General features: G+C 43.1%; 2 protein-coding genes across 7 annotated transcripts in view; one reads left to right on the top strand and one right to left on the bottom strand.

The window, feature by feature from the left end:
- The window catches only part of CAPN7 (calpain 7), a 35,034-nt gene extending 26,468 nt beyond the window's left edge, over positions 1 to 8,566 (top strand). For 2 of the 5 annotated variants that reach the window (XM_059818577.1, XM_059818576.1), the window contains 5 exons: positions 117 to 262; positions 955 to 1,017; positions 3,677 to 3,807; positions 5,044 to 5,136; positions 5,218 to 8,566. In XM_059818577.1, coding sequence (XP_059674560.1) covers positions 117 to 262; positions 955 to 1,017; positions 3,677 to 3,807; positions 5,044 to 5,136; positions 5,218 to 5,362 — 578 coding nt within the window. In that variant the 3' untranslated portion in view covers positions 5,363 to 8,566. The remainder of the gene's footprint in view (positions 1 to 116; positions 263 to 954; positions 1,018 to 3,676; positions 3,808 to 5,043; positions 5,137 to 5,217) is intronic. The other 3 variants (XM_059818580.1, XM_059818578.1, XM_059818579.1) reach the window with 2 other exon arrangements.
- A 1,065-nt stretch (positions 8,567 to 9,631) lies between these two features.
- Positions 9,632 to 19,445, bottom strand: part of SH3BP5 (SH3 domain binding protein 5) — a 54,288-nt gene continuing 44,474 nt past the window's right edge. For both annotated transcript variants that reach the window (XM_059818807.1, XM_059818808.1), the window contains exons 6-9: positions 17,522 to 17,564; positions 15,377 to 15,590; positions 11,759 to 12,019; positions 9,632 to 11,114 (exon numbers count right to left, since the gene is read on the bottom strand). In XM_059818807.1, coding sequence (XP_059674790.1) covers positions 10,933 to 11,114; positions 11,759 to 12,019; positions 15,377 to 15,590; positions 17,522 to 17,564 — 700 coding nt within the window. In that variant the 3' untranslated portion in view covers positions 9,632 to 10,932. The remainder of the gene's footprint in view (positions 11,115 to 11,758; positions 12,020 to 15,376; positions 15,591 to 17,521; positions 17,565 to 19,445) is intronic.

Below are 19,445 nucleotides of genomic sequence, written 5' to 3'. Positions count from 1 at the left end.
TCTAACCTTAGTACCAACAATCTGAATTTCCTGGCAAAATTCACTGATATAAAATGGCTAAGAAGTTTACCAAGATTTTTTGATGGGTGAAAAGTGTTCATCCTTTTCTTCTTCAGCTGATCCTCCTCCATATATTGATGGTATTCGGATCAACAGTCCTCATTATCTGACCAAGATAAAGCTGACCTCTCCAGGGCCCCATACGTTTACCCTAGTGGTGTCCCAGTATGAGAAACAAAACACTATCCATTACACCATCAGGGTATGTAGTGTTGATTTCATAATGAATGTAAACAATTAAAGTGTCCTTTATTTGTAAGTTTGATTTAAAAAGTGTACTTCTGGATCAGTATTGTTGGTTTTGGGGAGGGAGGCTATGAATGATGGAGCAGAACCACTGGATGAAGTGCTTGATAATGTTCTCCATTGTAGTTAAGACAATATAGTGTGTGCGTGGTTTTGGTAATGAAATTTTAGTAATGAAATCAGCTGAAAAATACTTTTATTTCCTAGAATAAAAAAATAGTATCTGTGTAGTGTACAGGCAGAGCATTGGCTCTCTATGTATCCAAAATAAGCCTATTTCAGATCCCAGTTAAGATTTAAAGTTTTTTGACTTCTCTAAGTCCTTGGACTCAGTATTTGTTTTTTTCTGTAACTGCTGAGTCACATGATGATCAATGCTAGATGTCTCTTTTTGTCACTGAAAAAAGTAAAATGCAGATTGTTTCCATTTTGCTTTTTTTAATAAAAATTAAGTAGAACTAAGTCTTGTTAGTCCTAGCACTATTCTGGATTTTGAGTTTCAGATGGGGTAGTCTGAGTAATATAGGGATGTAGTGAACAAGTATCTAAAAATGGTATGTAGGCAATTCTGCTTTTTTTTAACATGACATGATTTCATATGAAAAGTGCAAGATGAATGTGTGACCAGCTTCTTCTTTTACAACACAGGTGTATTCCTTGTGCAAGTTCACCTTTTCCAAGATTCCTACACCTTACACCATTTCCAAAAGGGTAAAGAAATATTTTTTTATGGGTCACTGGGTAATAATTCTGGTTTGGCTTTTCCATATTTGAGATGTACAAGGTTTTTAAATATATTTTTATACTACTGCCCAAAAATGTCAGCTTAGGCCATCTTCTAACAAATGAAACTTCTTAACTAAAGCTTAATCTAAGCATCACTAGCACAAGACTAATCCTCTACTCAAGTTACACATAAAATTTGCCAAACAATTAGCTGCATTGTTAGCGTAATTCATACCAACACAGAAGTCCTTGGGCTGGCTCACTCTGTTCACACCACTCTATGGATGGCGGCTTAACTTTCACTGGCATTTGGTATATAAGCTTCACCTTCGTTGCAGAGTGTGTTGTTATAGCTGTACCATTGCAGATATACTGTAAAGCCTTTGTAGAATAGACTGGCCTTCAGAATAACAACCTGTACCCTAACATGTAATTACTCTGCAGAGATCAGGTTGTGCTAGTATTACTACAGAGTAAAAATCCTGCAAGAGCGTTGCTCATTTTCCCTTGAGAGGATTGCATGATTTTATTGGAAAAACTCTTGGCAGGAATGGGACAAAATCAGCAATAGCAAACCAAAGGCACTAGTAGCAAGACTGTGACAAATGGACTTAGGATGGCAATATCACAATACATTACTGTTCCTAAATTTTGCAAAGACATCTCAAAGGTCTGGAACCATTGGGATAAGCACTCACACTGCCGAACAGGGTCAAGGCAGTATACCCATGGTACATTTCACATCATAAAAATGCTCCCTGAGAGAACAGCAGCAGGAGCAAGAGCAAAAAATTGACAGAAATTAAGTCAGAAGCCCAGGCAGTTTTGGGGCCAGCTGCTGTTCGTATTTCACCTGTCAACATGAGCTGCAGTTATACCTTCAGCTGAAGTATAAATATAGCCAAGAGCTCACAGCATCATGTAACTTCCATGTATTCTCATGTATCAGCAATTTTATCCTCAAGAAAGAATAAGCCAGCAGCTGTCAACTTTAATCTCTGTACCTACCATGCATACCCTGGGGAATCCTACTATAGGCAGAAGTCTTCTTTCCAAATAGTAACTTCTTCAGGAAGAGAGAAACAAGGCTAGTTTGAGCCACAGTGGAACAGTCCATTTTTCTAGGATGCTCGTGCCTGGCGCCAAGGACTACGTTACTTTGTGTGATCAGGGGGACATGCTGACTTCCAGCTAGGCTCTTGAGTTCAGACAGTGTTTTGTACCAGCTGTTATTTCTGCAACAGCCCCCTGAAGCTAGCCTGTTCTGGAGAACGGTAAGTGGCTAGAGAGATTCCTGGGAACAGCGAGATGATTTGCTTGGTTCTTCCAGAGACCATTGCCCTTTTTAGCTGTTGAAAACTGGGCTTAGTTTGTGGGAATGCTTTAAGAGGTCAAAAACTCATTGAAGGTGACCAGCCTGTTTCAGGCAGGACATCTGTTTTATGTTGTATTATGTTTCAAAAGAAAATGTAGTATGTGGAAACCTCCTGTTTATTTGAAGATGTCTGTCTAGTATTCAAATAAAAGGTATGTTCTATCTATCCCAGGCCAGCTCTGTTTTTATGATTAAATACAAAAAGGTAGTTGTCTGTGCTTAATGCTTATTTGGTGCTTGCTTAGCAGTCATCACACTTAAAAACAAGCTGACAACTAATTCACCGTTTACCAGTAAAAGCAAGTTCTGTTAGATGTCTTATACTAAAGTTGAGTGGTCACCTCTGGAGCTTACCAAGCCCTAGGGGGATTCCTGGAACTAAGTCTAGTGGAGGTGGAAAAGGCCTGGAAAGCTAACAGCACACAGCAGTTTTAGGTGCCTGGGTAGTAGCATAATGGGGGGAGAAATCCCCCGTGCTTCCAAACTTGCCATGTTTGAGGCTTTTGGACACGGAGTAAAGAAATCGATCACAAGAAAAAAAATGTTGCTTCTTGCTAGTTTGACAGAAAGGGGAGGGAAGTAACAGAAGAAATGGATCTCAGCTATAAATTTGTGTGAATGCCTTGCATGTCTTACAAGTCTAACCTTTCAGTTTAATGACTAGCAGGAGGAACTTGCAAACAGATGGCCTGTTTCTCACAGTCTGAGCAGTATTTTTCCTCTTGTATGTCTTTGTCTTTGTGGAATCTGTCCTTATGGATATCTTGTCCCTGTAATGCTGGTTCCCAGAGTGCATAAAGGTGAATGGACAGTGCTGGAGGCAGCAATTTCAAAAGCAAAGGTTACTACACAAGGAGTGTTGTACTTCCTGTGCTACTGCTGTTTCTCATTTAGCACAACAGAGGAGTGTCTGAACAAAAAAAAAAACCTGCATAGTCCAGTTGTCATGGGATAGATGGAAATATAGATCCTTCATTAGATGTAATTTGTCATAGTCAGAAACAGTCACACTCAGTAAGTACTTCTTTAATATAAGCTGAAAAATACAGTACGCTTATAAATGATCTAAGGCTTTGATCAAGGTGGGTGGAGGACTGCAGTGAAACTTTCTGAATACTTAACACAGGCTTTCATTTGCACTTTAAAAATCAGGAGAGATTACTAGTAAGTGACCTCTAGAGAGGAGCCTCTAGTCTTGTTTGTGCGTATAAGCAAGCAATACAAATCCTCAGGTCATAAAGTATTTTCTGTACTTTTGACTTCTTCCAGGTTAATGGACAGTGGAAAGGTCACAGTGCTGGAGGATGTGGAAATTTCAGGGACACCTACAAAAATAACCCCATTTATCAATTCCAGCTGGACAAGAATGGGCCATTACTAATTGAACTACGGGGACCAAGGTTTGTAGAGAATAAGCCTGCATTAACACAGCGAGAGTATTACGTGCTGAAGATAAAGCTTTGTCAGTCAGTATCTTTCAAGGGGAGGGTGGGAAGCTCCCTGAAAATCCAGAAGACAAGTTATGGGAGGTGGCTCAGATTTAGCACTATTTATGTTTCTAACTACCTTCACCATCAATAGTGATTTTAAACCTGCATGTTTGCTACTGAGGAAATCCTTGGCCTACAAGGAAAGCAGGAGCCTTCTTTCTCTTTAGTTTCGTGGTCTAAGCAGAGCTAGGCCTTGCACAAAAGGGAAGAAGGTACAAAGGACTTTTTCTTCCTCTTAAAACTAATTATGATCATAATTCCTTTTCTTTTGTAGTAGAGCTAACATCCAGGATACTAAACCCTTACAGGCTCTCAAATAATGGCCTATGCAGTAGCCTCAGCTCTGAAGTGCATTTACTCTGCCGCTAGCAGGCCAGAAGTATTGGATGTCAGTGCCGCATAAAGCAAACCTACGCAGGTCAAATTCCTTTGGCAAAATTAATGATCTACCTCAAAATACCAGTACACAGCGCTTCTAAATAGCAACATCTCCTGACGTGCAGTCAAGTGTTCAGCTTTTGCAAAGCTGTACAGTGGGCCCCTCAAAATGGCAGCACTTCTTTATCCATCCTCCACTCTGTGAGGAAAACGCTTTCTCATGAAATGAAGATGAGTGCACAGGCGTGGCTTTACTGTTCCACTAATTGAGCGGGGTTTTTGTATGCATTTTTTTCTGCACTTGCAGATTGTATTTGGGTAGTTTGAATGACAGGGGCAGTGGTGCCTGTCACATGCATTAACAGGTAGTAGACAAACTGTCCCAAGTTATAATGCAACATGAGAAATTCTGCTGAGATCAGACATTGATTCCTCTGACAGCAATCAGATCACACCCCAGGATCTGTGTGCCATGTGGCACCGGAGTATGTCACCACAAGTTTAACTATTTGAAGTCTGCTTAAATGCAGAGGCAGACTTCTAGCAGGCATTTTCTACATAGTCTAGTTCCGAACCTAAATTGTGTTCCATCTTCCTCCAATTCTACGTTCATGTCATGGTAAGTTTGACTTAATGTTTCTGTCACAAATGTGACAAAACTTTTAGATGTCTTCTAGTTACACTGTGTAGTTTTTAATAAATAGCCCTCTTCATGGTAATCCTGATGACCCAAGTAACTAAAGTAACAGTCTGTCATGTCACTTGCAGGCAATACAGTGTTGGTTTTGAACTCGTCACAGTCTCAACAGTAGGAGAGCCTGGTTCTTATGGCTTTCAGAAAAAGAGCAGTGGTGACTACAGGTAATACTCGCTTAATAAAGTCTAAGAGGTTTGAAACATACTTCAGATCTTAGGTCTAACAGGTGGTTTCTTTTATCATAGGTGTGGATTTTGCTACTTGGAAGTGGAGAACATATTTGCTGGAGTTTACAACATTATCCCCACCACATTCCTGCCTCAACAAGAGGGTCCTTTTTTTTTAGATTTTAACAGTGCTACTCCTCTTAAGGTATCACAGCTGCAGTGAGGAGACAGATCTGTGCATTACCATTTAAGGAGGTGGTTTTGATCTGTCTTACAGTCTGAGAAAAGGCGAATAACTCTTACTACACATGCATAAAAGAAAATTACATTCCAAGTTATAGCCAAAAGCATGGAATCACCGACTGGCCAGTTAATTGTGGTAGACAGTTAGCTGTGGGTTTTGCTGCTATGGTATTGGAGTGAGCACTGTTCAACAGGCTTGAGAACAGGCTAAAATGCTTATATTCAAATGAAGTGGCAGAACTCAACTTACTGCAGTTGTTCCACACTTCAAGTCAAAGTCTAGTGAGTTAAGAGAAAAAACTAATATTGAACTTCTCCCAAAATACAGGGTATATGGGCTTAAGATTTTATTCTTAAAAGTAAACATGTAAGAAAAAAAATGTTCTTGTGTATTCTGCTTATTCAGTCTCAGGACCAAATAGCCTTTACTACATCTTTGTGCTGCTAGCTATCTATCTATCTTATCTTGAACGTTTTCAGCATTGAACTAGTTCTCACATCTCAATGTAAATTTACTACTGCTGAGCATGTAGTATTCCAGACTAACATGTGCAGCTTATCTAGAATATGTATATAGGAGTAAAGGAAAAGGAAGATTCCCACTTTAGCTATTTCTAAAAGAAGAGCAAAGGCTTCACTCATATTACATGTACTTTGAGAGCTGTTATTTCATATCTGTATTACTTTATACATAATATTACAGCACAAGGTACTCTGTGGCTTTCTTCCTGCTAGCTGCAAGACCTAGCTTGATCCAGATCAGCAGTAAAATGAGGAGGTTAGCCAGCAGTAGCATACAGACAGTGCAGCACAGCCTTCATTTAGCAGGTGTGAAAGGTTTTCATCTAAAGCTGTACTGTAAGATTCTCTGTATCTGCTCAGGTAGTCTCACTTGCTGGTGCGAGGAGGCAGGGAACTACCCACCATCAGCATCCCAGCAAATAAATGTTTTACGCTCAACATTTTTATAAGTAAGTAAGTATTCAGCTTGTAGGGGAAGGATTTTTTAAACCTCTCCCCCTAATAAACCACAGCCACAAGAAATGTACTTGGTGATCCCATTATACAAGACATCTTTTAAAAGGTACCTTTTTCTTTTAAGTTGAAACCAGAGCATGGATTGAGTGCTTGGCCAGTGTCATCAACAGGAGTAAGGTCAAAGTTCTTAAGAAAATAGTGGAAGTGGGATTGGTCCAGAATAAGATTTTTTTTTAGAAGCCTACCATATGTGCTCTTCCTCCAGAAGATCTGTGTACAGAGGATTAAAGATAACCAAGTTTTTATTTTTAATTTAAATACTAACTAACTGCCTCACTGATCCTAAAGTGCATTGTTTTTTGTCTCTTTACAAATGGCAGACTTACAATTCCACTGTATTTGACAGTTGGGGAAAAGAGGGCGTTTTTAAAACAGCCACAGGAAGTTCTTTGCCATTCAGGTTGGTTTGGCAGTTTTCCAAGCAAAAAGGTAGCACTGAAATCTTATTTTAGAGCAAAGGTGCCATTTGGTCATTGGGAAACTGAGCACACATGCTACAGGAGTACCAGAAATATTTTCTGTGGGCTAAAACTGTTCCTGTAGAAGTTTGCTATTAGCCCTCTCCAGAAAGTGCAAGATCCCTTTTGTTTCATTTACTTCATCAGACAGCTGCTTAACAAATGTCCAGCTTTAAAAGGGCATTGAAAACACATGCCTTTCTGACTGCAGTTCTCTCAAAGACCATATGGGCTAGTAAATTTGTGACAAGTTTGTCAGAGTGTGACTTACCTTCTTCTGCAGGGAAGTTGCTGATGGTTATTGCAACAAATCAACACAGGGAACAGCATGGGCATAAGCTGAGTGAAAACCAAATTACGTTCTTTGGAGTTATCCATGGCTCTTGGGAATATGTGCCAAGGACTGCTTCATCCCTACAAAATTAAAATTTCATTCAACTCACATCTTCCCTACAAATTTGTGTTATGTTTTTAGCTCAGGCTAAACCAGCATGGCAGTGGAGTCTTGCATATTATTTTATCACCTATGAAGTTGGAGGTCATGAGGAAGTCTGAGCTGAGTGTGTTTTTGACAGTACAAGAGGCAGATACCAGAAATGCCAGCTTTCACTACTAAGTTCTTGCACATCCTTGGCTGTTTGAGACAAGCTGGTAGACTTGCTTACAGTAAAATCTGTTGTTTCTGTAAACATTAAAATACAAAGCCTCATAAAATATACCACCAAGCATCCTGCACCAAGTTGTTTGTCACACACTCTACAGTTCTGAATTACTGCCGGAGCTACAGCACAAGTGGGAGATAACTGACAATGGAAGCCAATTGCTGTAAGGGGCTTTAAGAGGATTTATACTCTCTTTGATTCACTAAGGGAAAAGTACTACAAAGAAATTATTTTTAATTCTTTATTAGTGGTGCAGAGGGATAACTGGAGAAAGCCTCTTCAGAAGCGTTGACATTCTTACTTACGCACTGCAAAGCCTTTTCTGTGTATTTTTTTAAAAAAAAACCTATCTTAAAGCTCCCTACAAGACCCCATAATGCTGCTGTGTATAGCTCAAGGTGAGACACCCCCCCAGACACAAACATCCCACAGTTTGTTTTGTTCAGACTACACAGGTTAGTCCTCAGTTAATCCAATCCAGTTCTCAAAGCTTCAGTGAGTGGTAGTACCTGGATGAGCAGTATAAACAGCTTCTATCCCATCTGCCCCATGAGTCTGAGATTCAGTCCTAGTTTCCTGATGCAAGTTTCCTGCAACTATTTTGTACAGTAATCACACACTTGACCACAGAATCTATGCAGTGTTTGAACAGCCAGCTGTTTAGAATTACATTTGTGTACATATAGTAGAGATTTTCATCACTTACTTAGTCAAAAAGGACATTTAAATTGTTTGATAATACCAAAGAGAAGTAGAATTCTTAGGTTAACATTTGCTTTATACATTCTCACTTCAGGGCAGCTGAAGTGATCACATACGCTTTGATACACCAGAGGCTTATTTTTATACCCGTGAAGGCAGCTATCATCATGTTACACTTCAGAATGCAGAAAGAGCTCCAACTGGAGAAAGCTTGTTCATTTGCCTGTACTCCATAGTGATGTATGTTCATTTAAGTTTGTCATAATGATGGCTTTTATGAAGTTTAAAATAAAATGAGTTTTCCATTTATTTATTAGACACACAGTTCTGCCTGTTTGCTTGCACATTTGAAGGGTGATTTACCTGCCAAGTCCAGGGGGCCCCCAAAGGAAGAAGGCTGCAGCAAGATCTTTATAAAAAAACTTGCAGAAGCGTGGTGTAAAAGTAAGGGTATGGTGGGTTCCACACCCTTTCATACTTCCTGATCAATGGTTTTATCCTGCTGGGAGCTGAACCCAATCAGGACATACACAAGGCAGCGCACATGACTATGACTGCTGAACATGAAATTAATTCAAGTGCAGGGAGTTTGGGTTTCCAGTCAGAACTGGCAAGATGAAAGGAAACTGATAGCAAGAGAGGTTAAAAAAAAACCAAACACCACACAAAAAACACCCCAAAATACCCCAACAACCCAGGAAAGTGTAATAAGGGTTGACTGGCAAGTCTGCAAAAATAAGATATTCAACCACAAATACCTCTGCTAATTTTTTCTAACTGTATGTAGCACAGACAATAGCTTAACTACAAAAGTTTAAGTAAAAATATTTAATACAATGTGGCACTTCTGTACTGCTTTTCATTTCGTATTTAATACTGTCAATCCCAGCTTTTCCCCAAGTATTGGTCACATTGGAAGCTGGAACCACTGACTTCTTTCCTAAGCTTTTGTTGGGCTGGGAAACGCTACCAATGGCAGAGTTCAGCCTTCAGGTCTTTGGAAGATGAAAATGTGTAAATATTTAAAGCTATTACAGCTTAACAGCTATAATACGTTGAATCTAATTTTTATGAAAACAGGTTTCTTTACCTCCAATTCTGCATGGCCTTGCAGCAAATTTCAGCAGCATTAAGTACAGAGGTGTTAGGTAACAGAATACCTTCCTCTCTTCTGCATACTAAGGGATTTTGGAAAACGACTAAATCTCTGGTCTCGTGCAATTCAGAATAAGAAGTGAATCGGGGATGCACAGATTCAGGAAGCCAGGAGGAGGTAACAGTTGTCCACATGCTGCAAAGGATTCTAGTATCAGAGAGTGACACCAGGCTGTAATCTTCAACTGGAAGTGAGTATTTAAAGACTAAACTTGCTGCAGGAAAAGATTCGTTTCTTAGCACTTGAGATAGATTTAGCTTGCACAGACTCAAATGTGGAAAACAAAAACGTTTACTGTAGTGTGAAGAATTTTACATTAACTTTGAGAATAGATACACAAGCTGTGGCAGGGACAAAATACAACAGGACTGCAAAAACATAGAATAGAAAATACTTTGGGCAATACTAAAATTCCCATCAAATTAACAATATAAATTGACATTTTAGATAAAATGGTGCTTTCAGAAATGCTTAGCCACCAAAACTGAGGAGTCCTAGGATTTTTACTACCACTTATTAGCATAATTACCAGACACTACTACTGCCTAACAGCTGCTGGCAAAACATGCCTGTGCCCTTTCTAGTTTCATTGAACACTTTCTCTAGGGCATACTAAAATCCCAAGTCCCTTTAACAGTTATAAAACCCCACACAGCACAACCTACGGAGAAGCTTAAGAACACATTGTCAATCTACACTGGCAATTCCTTTTCTTCATGCATATTTCAAGGGCAAATCCCTTATCATAACTGTCCTGAAAACATCTATGACTCCCATTTTTGAGAAAAAAAAAAAAAACACTTAAAGTGCTGAAAAATAATACTTCACTTCTCAGGGGAGGGGAAGGGCAGGGGGCCAATCAACTCTTTTTGGTCACTGGAATCACCCTCCAAGTCCTCGGGAAGGTGGCTAGAAAGGGCCTACCAGCGTTCAGTGTTACCATCCCCTTTCGGTCCATCTGTCTCTTAACACCAGTTTTTATAGGCGTGACTCATCTTTATCCTTTCTGCGAGCACCAAGGAAAGAGTGAAGGCTTTTAGACCCCACACATGCAACAGCTTTCCTGTATACAAAATATTTCTACAGTTTCAGCATAATACAGACAAATACAGATGTTTAAGAATATGCCACTTATACTCAAGAGATCCACTGTATCTAAAGAGCATTTCATTCTACAAAACTGAAGCCAAACCGCTCTCTGCAAATGTCTGGCTTGAATTTCAGACCCCTGACTGGCATGAATTTACACGGGAACATTACTAGTTATTGCTTCAGCCAGGCTGCTACAAAACAATTTACAAAGTCTGTGAAATACGAGCACAGCTTAAACATTTGATAACTTGTCCGGCCTGCAAAGGATTTACTGAATAAAAACTTCAGCCGTCCACATCAGTTAGACTTCTTAGTGCAGTTTTAAATTCTTAGAGTAAACGCTTAAGATTTGGCATATATTATTGGCACAATGTTCGTCAAACACTTAGAAGTTCATGTATAAATATTTGTACTCCCATTAATCAGGACAGGGCACAAGGACTCAGCCAATCTGGGCAGCTTTTCTACCTGCGCATATTCCCTCTTTGATTTTCATGCACTGAAGGGAGAGCTGCTTCATTCGGTTATCCAAAGCCAGCCCCTCAGTGGAGCTGCTCCTGTTGCTGCTCCTATTCTTGTTGACTCTGTCGCTTGTCTTGTTCTCAGCCCCTTCTGCCCTATCCCCTGCAAAGAAAGGATTAAACTAGATGTTAAACCCAGATTTCACTCTGCAACTTAAGCTTCAAGCAGGGGGCTCTGCAGCTTCCTTTGCCAAAGCATGCAAAAAAATAGAGGCAGAAGCAAGGTGCTTTAACGAAACCGAAGTTGGCCTTCCAAGCCGCGCTCATCTTGTGCACTGCATCAGCAAATTACAGTGTAAACAGCCTTAGGTTGGAGTACACAAGAGTGGTGGTAATCCTCTAGTCTGAATTTGTCAGCAAGGGCTGGCAGAGCCTGCAAGATGTTCCTTTTGGTAGATTATGTCATTATTTTTTTACCTGGAAAGCAGGATTTTCAGCAAGCAGGACAGTAATTTAAAAAACAAAAATTAAACTCAGAATCCCACTAATCACTTACTTCATGGGAAACCTCAAACACTGAGGCAGAACTGGGGAACCTTCCCAGCCAGGAGAAGAATAATTAAAACATCTTAGATGTCATTGTTAACTGTGGGATGCAGGGCCTTCAAGAACTGCCTTCCCCAAGGAAGCGGCCAGCGGGTCAGAGCTCAGTGAGCTGGTGATATGCCTAGGGGAGCTGAGAAGGTTTTCCTGCTCCCTTTATAAAGCTGAAAAACATTGGCCCAGGGCGCATCCAGCCGTGCGTACCTCTTTCAGCTTCACACTCGGGGGAGGATGCCCCACTGCATTCGCTTCGGGGGCCGAGGACAGGAAAGATCATCCCAAACTCAGAGAGGGATACAGGGCTGGGCAGATCCAGGCTTCCAGGTCGCATCACAGGAGGAAACTGAGTGGGCACCTCGCAGGGACTCGTAGGACCAGAGCTGAAGCTGGACACCGACTGAGTTTCCGAATCTTCTTCAGATACGAAGCTGCTGCCGTTGTCATCCTCAAACACTTCTGAAGCCACTACAATGTTCAAAGAATATTCCAGTTAGCAAACCTACCCCCCTCCTGCACCTTCCCGAGCCAGGGCAGTTTCTCAGGTTTGCATCTTCTGTACACTCATGCACTGCTAACCCATGGGCTGCCTCTTCTCCTGCTCTGCCCCCTTTGCAAAGCCTTAACCCAGCATTTCATACACAGATCATGAAGGCCTGATTCTGCTCTGAGGAACAGCACACCTGCCAACCATGCCACACAAGATCAGCTCTACACTGGCTACCACTCCTCATACCAAGATCCTCTTGGATTTTTACTGTCCCTGCTGCCCGCTGCCCAGCTGGCCTTGTTCACTTGTGGTCTTTGGTACATAACTTAGGCCAGGGCCTAGTCCCCTGTGCCCACCTCAGCCAGCACCATCTTGATCCCAGCACAGACTCCTGGTTATTTAAGGCACTAATTAGAAAGACATAGCTCCAGGAGCAGATTGCTTCCACCTTATCTTCCCACTTTTGCAGTTAAAATCCAGCATGAACTCCCAAGATCTCTTTTTGGATGAGGATCACCAAGCAACACCAAATTAAAAAAAGCCCCACCCACATACATCATTTTCCCTGCTCATGTTTGCTCAGATCTGAATTCTAGTTAAAGCAAACCAACTCCGAACTGTCTGCCTAGATTAAGCTGCAGGCTCTTTGTTAGCAACAGGAGGAGGAATCCATTAAAGAAGGTTCCATTTTCTGCAACACAGGGGTGTAGATTTTGCTAAAATTCAATTTTTCAATCTTGGCTTATTGTGGGATGGGGACCTATGAACCAAAGACTTCTGCACACAAGTAGTCCCACTGGGATCAGAAGGTTTTTTACGTGCATCAGCCTCTACACAACAGAAGTGTTTGCTGGAATCACACTGGTCTGAAGAAGCCCCACGAATAGCAAGACATTTACAGTGACCTGAGGTTATCTTCAATTATGCCTCCTTGGGATTCCTGCCACTGTCAGGGAGGCTCAAAACTGCCTTGAAAGAGCAGCAGGAGCAAAGCAGCAGTGTTAACAAAATGGCTCAAAGGAGAAGTTTCAAAGCAATTCTTCTGTTACCCCAGCAGCCTGGGGCTCACGTGCACCACTCGGACATGAAGGCTTCCCACATAGGCAGCTCCGATCATGGTTACTGCAGAGATGTTCAGCCTCTTTCTGCTGCATTTACAGATTGCAGAACTGTACTTACACGTTGCAGAATTGACCTAAAAGGCTTCAAACATAAAATGGGTAACAGCATTATCCACCTTCCTGAGCCCCCTCAGGGGTACTTTGTGCTCAGAGACAGTTTGTTGTGGTTTGGGTTTTGTTGTTTCGTTTTTAATGATGTCAAATCCAAGACTGCAGAGTGGCCTTTCTTCTCACTTGATGTGTTTTATCAATATATGGTGAGAAATACAGATAACTTGGCAGGGGGTGAAAGCAAAAAAAGGTTGGGCAAAAAAAGATGTTTCCAGTCACAGGAGTGCTCTACTTGGCAAGAATCACTGACACCAGCCAGTCTACAACAAGCACAACTTAAACTGTAGCTTACTTATCACCATCTAAACTTACCATAACACACAGAAGCATCTGCTAGGGCCAAGAAACTCTTGCTGATGATGAGGTGTTTTATTCAACTCCAGCAGACAGAAATCAAGATATAAAAGGCCCTCAGTGGAAACCCCACACACGTTACAATGCATGAGAGCTTAACCTGTCGAGGCTATTTTGGTTATTATGTCTGGCAGGCTGCTAGTCCTGCCGTGTCGTAACCCAGTTCTGCACTGGCACTAGATGCAACCTGGAGTCCTTCCACCTATGTCAGACTGTGCAATTCAAAGAGAGGGATGAGCCTGTGCTGCCAGTCCTTGCCTGCAGCCTCAGCAGCAGCCAGGAGGGCCAGCAAGGGGTTGCTCTGAATTAACCTTCCTGGCTCTTTCTGCCCGTATGCATCAGGCCCATGAACTCCTTCAGCACAAGAAAACCCTCAACTCAGTTATACCTAAGGCTCTTGGGAGGCCTTCTGCACAAGGAGGGGGGACTTGTGGGTATCCAAAGAGCCAATCCCTGCCTAACTCAGAAAAGCTCAACCTCTGGACTTCAGGGTGGCAGAAGATATGCAGCCATACCAAAACTCCATTGCATCAGTTGGCCCAGACAACGCACTTGCTTGCTGTGGCAACTCACGTCCCAGCTGCACAGTACTGGGTGAGAGAGCTCCAGCACTTCATGTGAAAACTCCTGCCACTGCACAGGATGGAGGCCAGCCCAGGGCTGCCTCCCAGCTCCTACGGCACAGACGGGCTGTACCTCAGACCTACAAGGCCTCGGCACCGGTAAGGACCAGCTTCTATGAGGGAACTGCATGTTCAGACTTTGGGCACCAGGTTTGTGTGATTATGAACTCCTGTGATCCTGACCTAGACTCTTCCCTGCAGAAGTGCAGCTGAAATACAAATTAAACTGGGATTTGTGGTACTGGTCAGCAAAAAAAGACTTTCTGCATCAAGAAGGGGAGAAAGTGTCCAGGAGGGAAGAAAAAGTAGGCCACATGCAATGTCCATCTATCCACTTTCACCCAGAGCCAGGACAAAAGCAAACTAACAATATAACAGACCGTTCCAGTCTTTGCAACCCAAGGTCCCCGTGTGCCACCAGAAAGCTGAGGTCACCTAGGCTTGGAGCTTGCTCGGTGGTTGCTGCTGTCACCCCCAAGAGAAACGTCTCTCATACAGAGCCTCTCAGTACACTGCATTAGCATACTGCTGCTTCTTCGCTTCCCTTGTTCACAGCACACATGATCTGCTGAAATCCCATATTGGCAAAAGATCCTGCAGTGCAAAGCAGCTTATCCTTACACACCTTCTGTACTAGCGTCACGCCTTTCCGTACTACTGTAGCTACAACTTCAGTCCCTCTGCCACAGACCCAGCACTGCGAGACAAGCACTTGATCCAAAAGGTCTGTTCCCAAACAGCACTGCCACCGCAGCAACCTGGCTGAATGATCTGCAACAGCCTGCAACCACCCCAGGCAAGTCACCAACAGCAGCATCACTGGCTTAAACATTAGAAGCATGCTTTGAAGTGCATTAATTTTGTTCCTTTCATACAGCACTGTACAAAAAACAACAGTGATGCCATGGGAACAGCTGATGCACTTCAACTCATATCTCTTCCCCTTGAAAACTAGCTGTTAAAGAATACAATCAACTCCTGTAATAATAAGCAGCGTAACAACTTAGGCACAGTCCCACAACAGCCAGCAAATTTCAAACTGCAGAATACACAGAGCAACCTTCATCTCAGCATTTCTTACGATGCCCATGGGATATTCTCGAGCACGGGAGTGCTCTGTACTCACTGGAGATGGTGTCCGACTCCGGTTTACTTGCTTCTTCCACAGAGGTATTGCTCCCTTCAGCACCCACGCCACATCCTCGGGGCCCCATGGCAGTGGACCGTCTCCTCTCGTGAATCTCATCTGAGATCATCTCTAGGTTTTTCAAGGCAGTCTTATACTCTCCTTTTGCCAGGGCCAGTTTTGCCTGCAGGTCATCTACTGTTTTCTTCAGTTGCTAACAAAGACGACAGGTATTAGATGTGCTTTCATTAGGAACGACGCACAGTATGCGGTTCTCTGTTATGCGTCCACGTGACTTGGCTCTGCACAGGCAAGCTAGCGTAAACCAGTGTTGGTATCTAGGTGATGGGAGAGTTCATAATTCAAGAGCAATCCAGCACAAGCAGTGACACTTGTGAAGGAGACAGCAGTAAGGCAAACAACAGGAGCCAGGGGCTAGGACTGCCTCTGGAGTGTGGTAATGGCCCCTGATTAAGCACTGAGCAGGGGTGCCACCGTTAACATGAACGCCGCTCTCAACAGTATGTCGCTGCCTATCCCACAACCACCCTTAAGAGTTTGCTGGCAGCCCCCGCCTGCAGGGCGCAGCATGGCTGTGGGTCATCCCTAAAGGGGCTAAGCCTCACTCTCTTCTGAGTACCAAACCCATCACTGCTTGGTCACTAAACCTGCAGACCAGAAAGCAGCAAGCCTCAAACCCTGACAGCTGTAATACAGCAGTTTCCATGTCCCCAAGCACAAACTCCACTCTACAGCAAGGGCAAAAGCATTGTACACCCTGTCTCCCAAAGGTAAAACACTGCTTGTGATTCTGTAGCTGTCTCAACTCTGTTTTATGTTGTACATTAAAAGCAATCTGTGCTGTCTTTCGTATTATATTTTACGCAATCACCCTGCTTCAGGAGAGCATTTGAGCCGCTGTCATGGAGAAGCAACTGGCCCCCAAACAGTGGGCCTTTGCCCATGGAGAAAAGGGGATTTCTCAAAAGATGCCTCTAGGCAGAAGGGATTATTGGGCTGGCACCCAGCCCAGGACGGATGAGGGTTCAGCTCCGTGCAGCAGCAGCTGCTGACCACGGCTACACAGGCAGGCAAGACAGAGGAGCAGAGGGCAGCCCAAGCCTGGATCCTGGCAAGGAAAATGTGCGTGCCAGAGTCTCCGAGGCTTACAAAGAGCTGTTGGACCTCAGGCAGTCCAGGCAAGGGCTCACAAAAAAAGGTGTTGGACATACCTTGCATTCCAGGCAAGGAATGGGAATCATCTTCTAGGTAGGCTCCTGGGGACCTAGCCCCCCACTGGAGCCTTCCTGCACCCATGGCGAACCGTGCAAGGCAACGTGCTCCACATAGACCCTGTGCACATCCCACACACCTACAGCACCAGCCTCTACCCTTCAACTCAGAGAAGCCAGGCTCCCAGTTTTTGGGGGCCACATGCAGCAAAAGTCACTCAAATAGAGAGCAATTCTTACATTTGAATTTTTAGTACGACTTTGCTCTCCCACCCCTGGCAGCTCCAAGACTAAGGGCTGTAATAGCAGGGATTACCATCCCATGCACAACTGCCATGCTCACCTTGGGACCACTGTGCCCAAGCACTGGCTAGACATCGTTGCACCACACAGAGTGCAGTGCAGAGATGCCAAAAAAAGCCCTGGCAGCCTATCCAGCCAAACCCAAAATCTCACTTCTACCAAACCCAAAATCAGAAATTCACATCTGCGTGATGTTTGAGTACCACAAGCAGGTTACTTGTTCTGGTAATTGACCCAACCATTGAACACAAAAAGAGCACTACAAGCACAGTTAAACAGTCTGATGCATAAAACATAGGGGGAAAAAACCAAACCAAACAAACAAACCAAGCCCAGAGACTTCAAACTACAAGAAGTAAAGACGGTCAAACCATATTTGTTCGGTTCTCGCAGTAAGCAGCAGGGTTCGAACACCCTTATTTCACACAAGGAAACAAAACCTCTCTTAGTCTTTCATCTTTAAAATGTGCTTAGCAAATTGCTCAAGAGGTTTAGAATGGAATTGTTTTTGTACAGAAATGCAACACAGTTGTCAGAGCACTTTAGATGCAATTTCGGTATTTACTGTCAGCAGTAAAGAGTTTGAGATGGATCTGAATTACATACGTACCTCTAGTTGGACATAATACTTTGCCTTGAGTTCAAAATAAGGTCTGTGGAAAAACAAAGAACAATTGTTTACAATCACTGGGACTGAATGCAGAGTACTGGAGTGGGAGTTACTCTCTTCGTAGCATTAACATAGCTATTTTGTGTTTCACTCTAATCCCAAGAGACTACTATCTAAATGATAGAACACCTACACATGCTCTCAATGTCTTTTCCCCTCTAATACATCTATTTCTCATGGGTCTTTTGACTTAAATACAAATTGCAAAATTCCAGTTTTTGGAGTTGACAGCATAAATCCTTCAGGCCTAGATCCTGCAAGACATTTAAATGCAACGTCCAGCTTCAGGCATAGACATCCTGTCTGTATCCATCTAATCTGAGCCTATAGCACATGTGAATTCCCCACAGAAGGTGAACCTTAGACTTCCCCATGTTCAGATGTGGGGGTGGAGGAGCAGTTCTTACGTTTTTCAGTGAAGGAGAGGGGATGAAGGGAGGTCAGAGCACTATATGCAAGGGCACAGCACTTCCTGCCAGTGGCCCACCAGGTGCTTCCCTCCCACTGCACAGCTCTCCCAACAGTTTGCTTGGACACAGAGGACAGTGTCACACACAGTCTGTTTCCCACTATAGACAACAAAACTTGCTTATATAGTTGCAGGAGGGCAGGGGCACAAGAGGAGCCTAGAAACCACATTCCAGCTTCGAAGTTTTGAAGCCCACAAGCCAGTATTATCTGATACAACACTGGGCACCAAAAGAAGCCCTGATTTTTTAACAGGGCTCACTACCACCCTCACCTCTCAGAAGCTCTCCTGGAAAGTACAGGAGAGATAAACAATCAGATATGGGTTTATATGAAATGGAATGCTAACTACCCTTGTCATATTTCTACCCTGACAGCAAGCCTCTTCTGAGCTGTAAGTCCTACTGCAGCTATAGTTTGGATTGTGCACCAGGACTCAGGAGTGTAAAACTGTGGCTTTCTGATCCTATATGCTTTGAAGGGTTGAATTGACTACACAGTAATACACAAAATAACTGAGTGGCATTTCTCTGAGACTAGGTTATTTCGCAGCTTCTATGTTTCTAATCGACCCCTCTACCGTGACTAGGAGCACCCAGCCAAGTCTGCCATGTTTCCAGTGACACTGATCCAGTCAAAGTGCACCTCTGCCTTCCCTTGCTGGGACATAACCCTGCCAAAGTCTACACAGATGGACCTGCCAGGCTTGGTAAAACATCACAGTGGGGACTCTGGATCCAACAGTTAAAGGACTCCTACAGCCATACCCCAAAGCAATGGGAGGGCAGAGACACTGACAAAACTGTGTTGCAGGGAAAACAGTGAAACCCACTCACCTCAAATGACCCGATTTTCTCCCTTCCTTTCCCTGGTGCCAACTGGGAGGGAACAACCAGGCTTGAATCCTAACCTCCCATCAGCTTCCACAAGCCTGGGGGAAAAGTCCCCCTTCTATCAGCAAACAAGCACATGTGCGTTTGTGTGTTGTGAAAAAAACAGCATATATATGCATGTGTGTGTATATATGCATGTGTGTATACACAAATACATATACATGCACGTATGAGCAGGCATGTTTATACGTAACAGACAAGAAAGATAACAACAACCTGATGTGTAGGAGCTCAAACATAAGCACTCTTCCTTACTCATTGCTAACACACAGCTGGGCATCTGATACCAGCAGAAAGCAATGCACTGGCAGGGCAGGGACTCCCAACTGCTCGGATCACTTCATTCTCTTACATCCATGACCCTGTAACTATTGAAACCTGGTCCATGACACAGCAGGGCTGGCAAATCTTTCACTGATGCAATCAGTGTCCTACATCATCAGTTGTCTAAGTCCACAACATAGCATAGTCAAGCAAAGGGCTTTTTAAGTAGATGATAGGAA

Source organism: Gavia stellata, chromosome 6, assembly GCF_030936135.1.
Source record: "Gavia stellata isolate bGavSte3 chromosome 6, bGavSte3.hap2, whole genome shotgun sequence".
Lineage (NCBI taxonomy): Eukaryota > Metazoa > Chordata > Aves > Gaviiformes > Gaviidae > Gavia > Gavia stellata.
The sequence above is the reverse complement of the archived record's forward strand: the minus strand, read 5'-3'. Positions and strand labels throughout refer to the sequence as shown.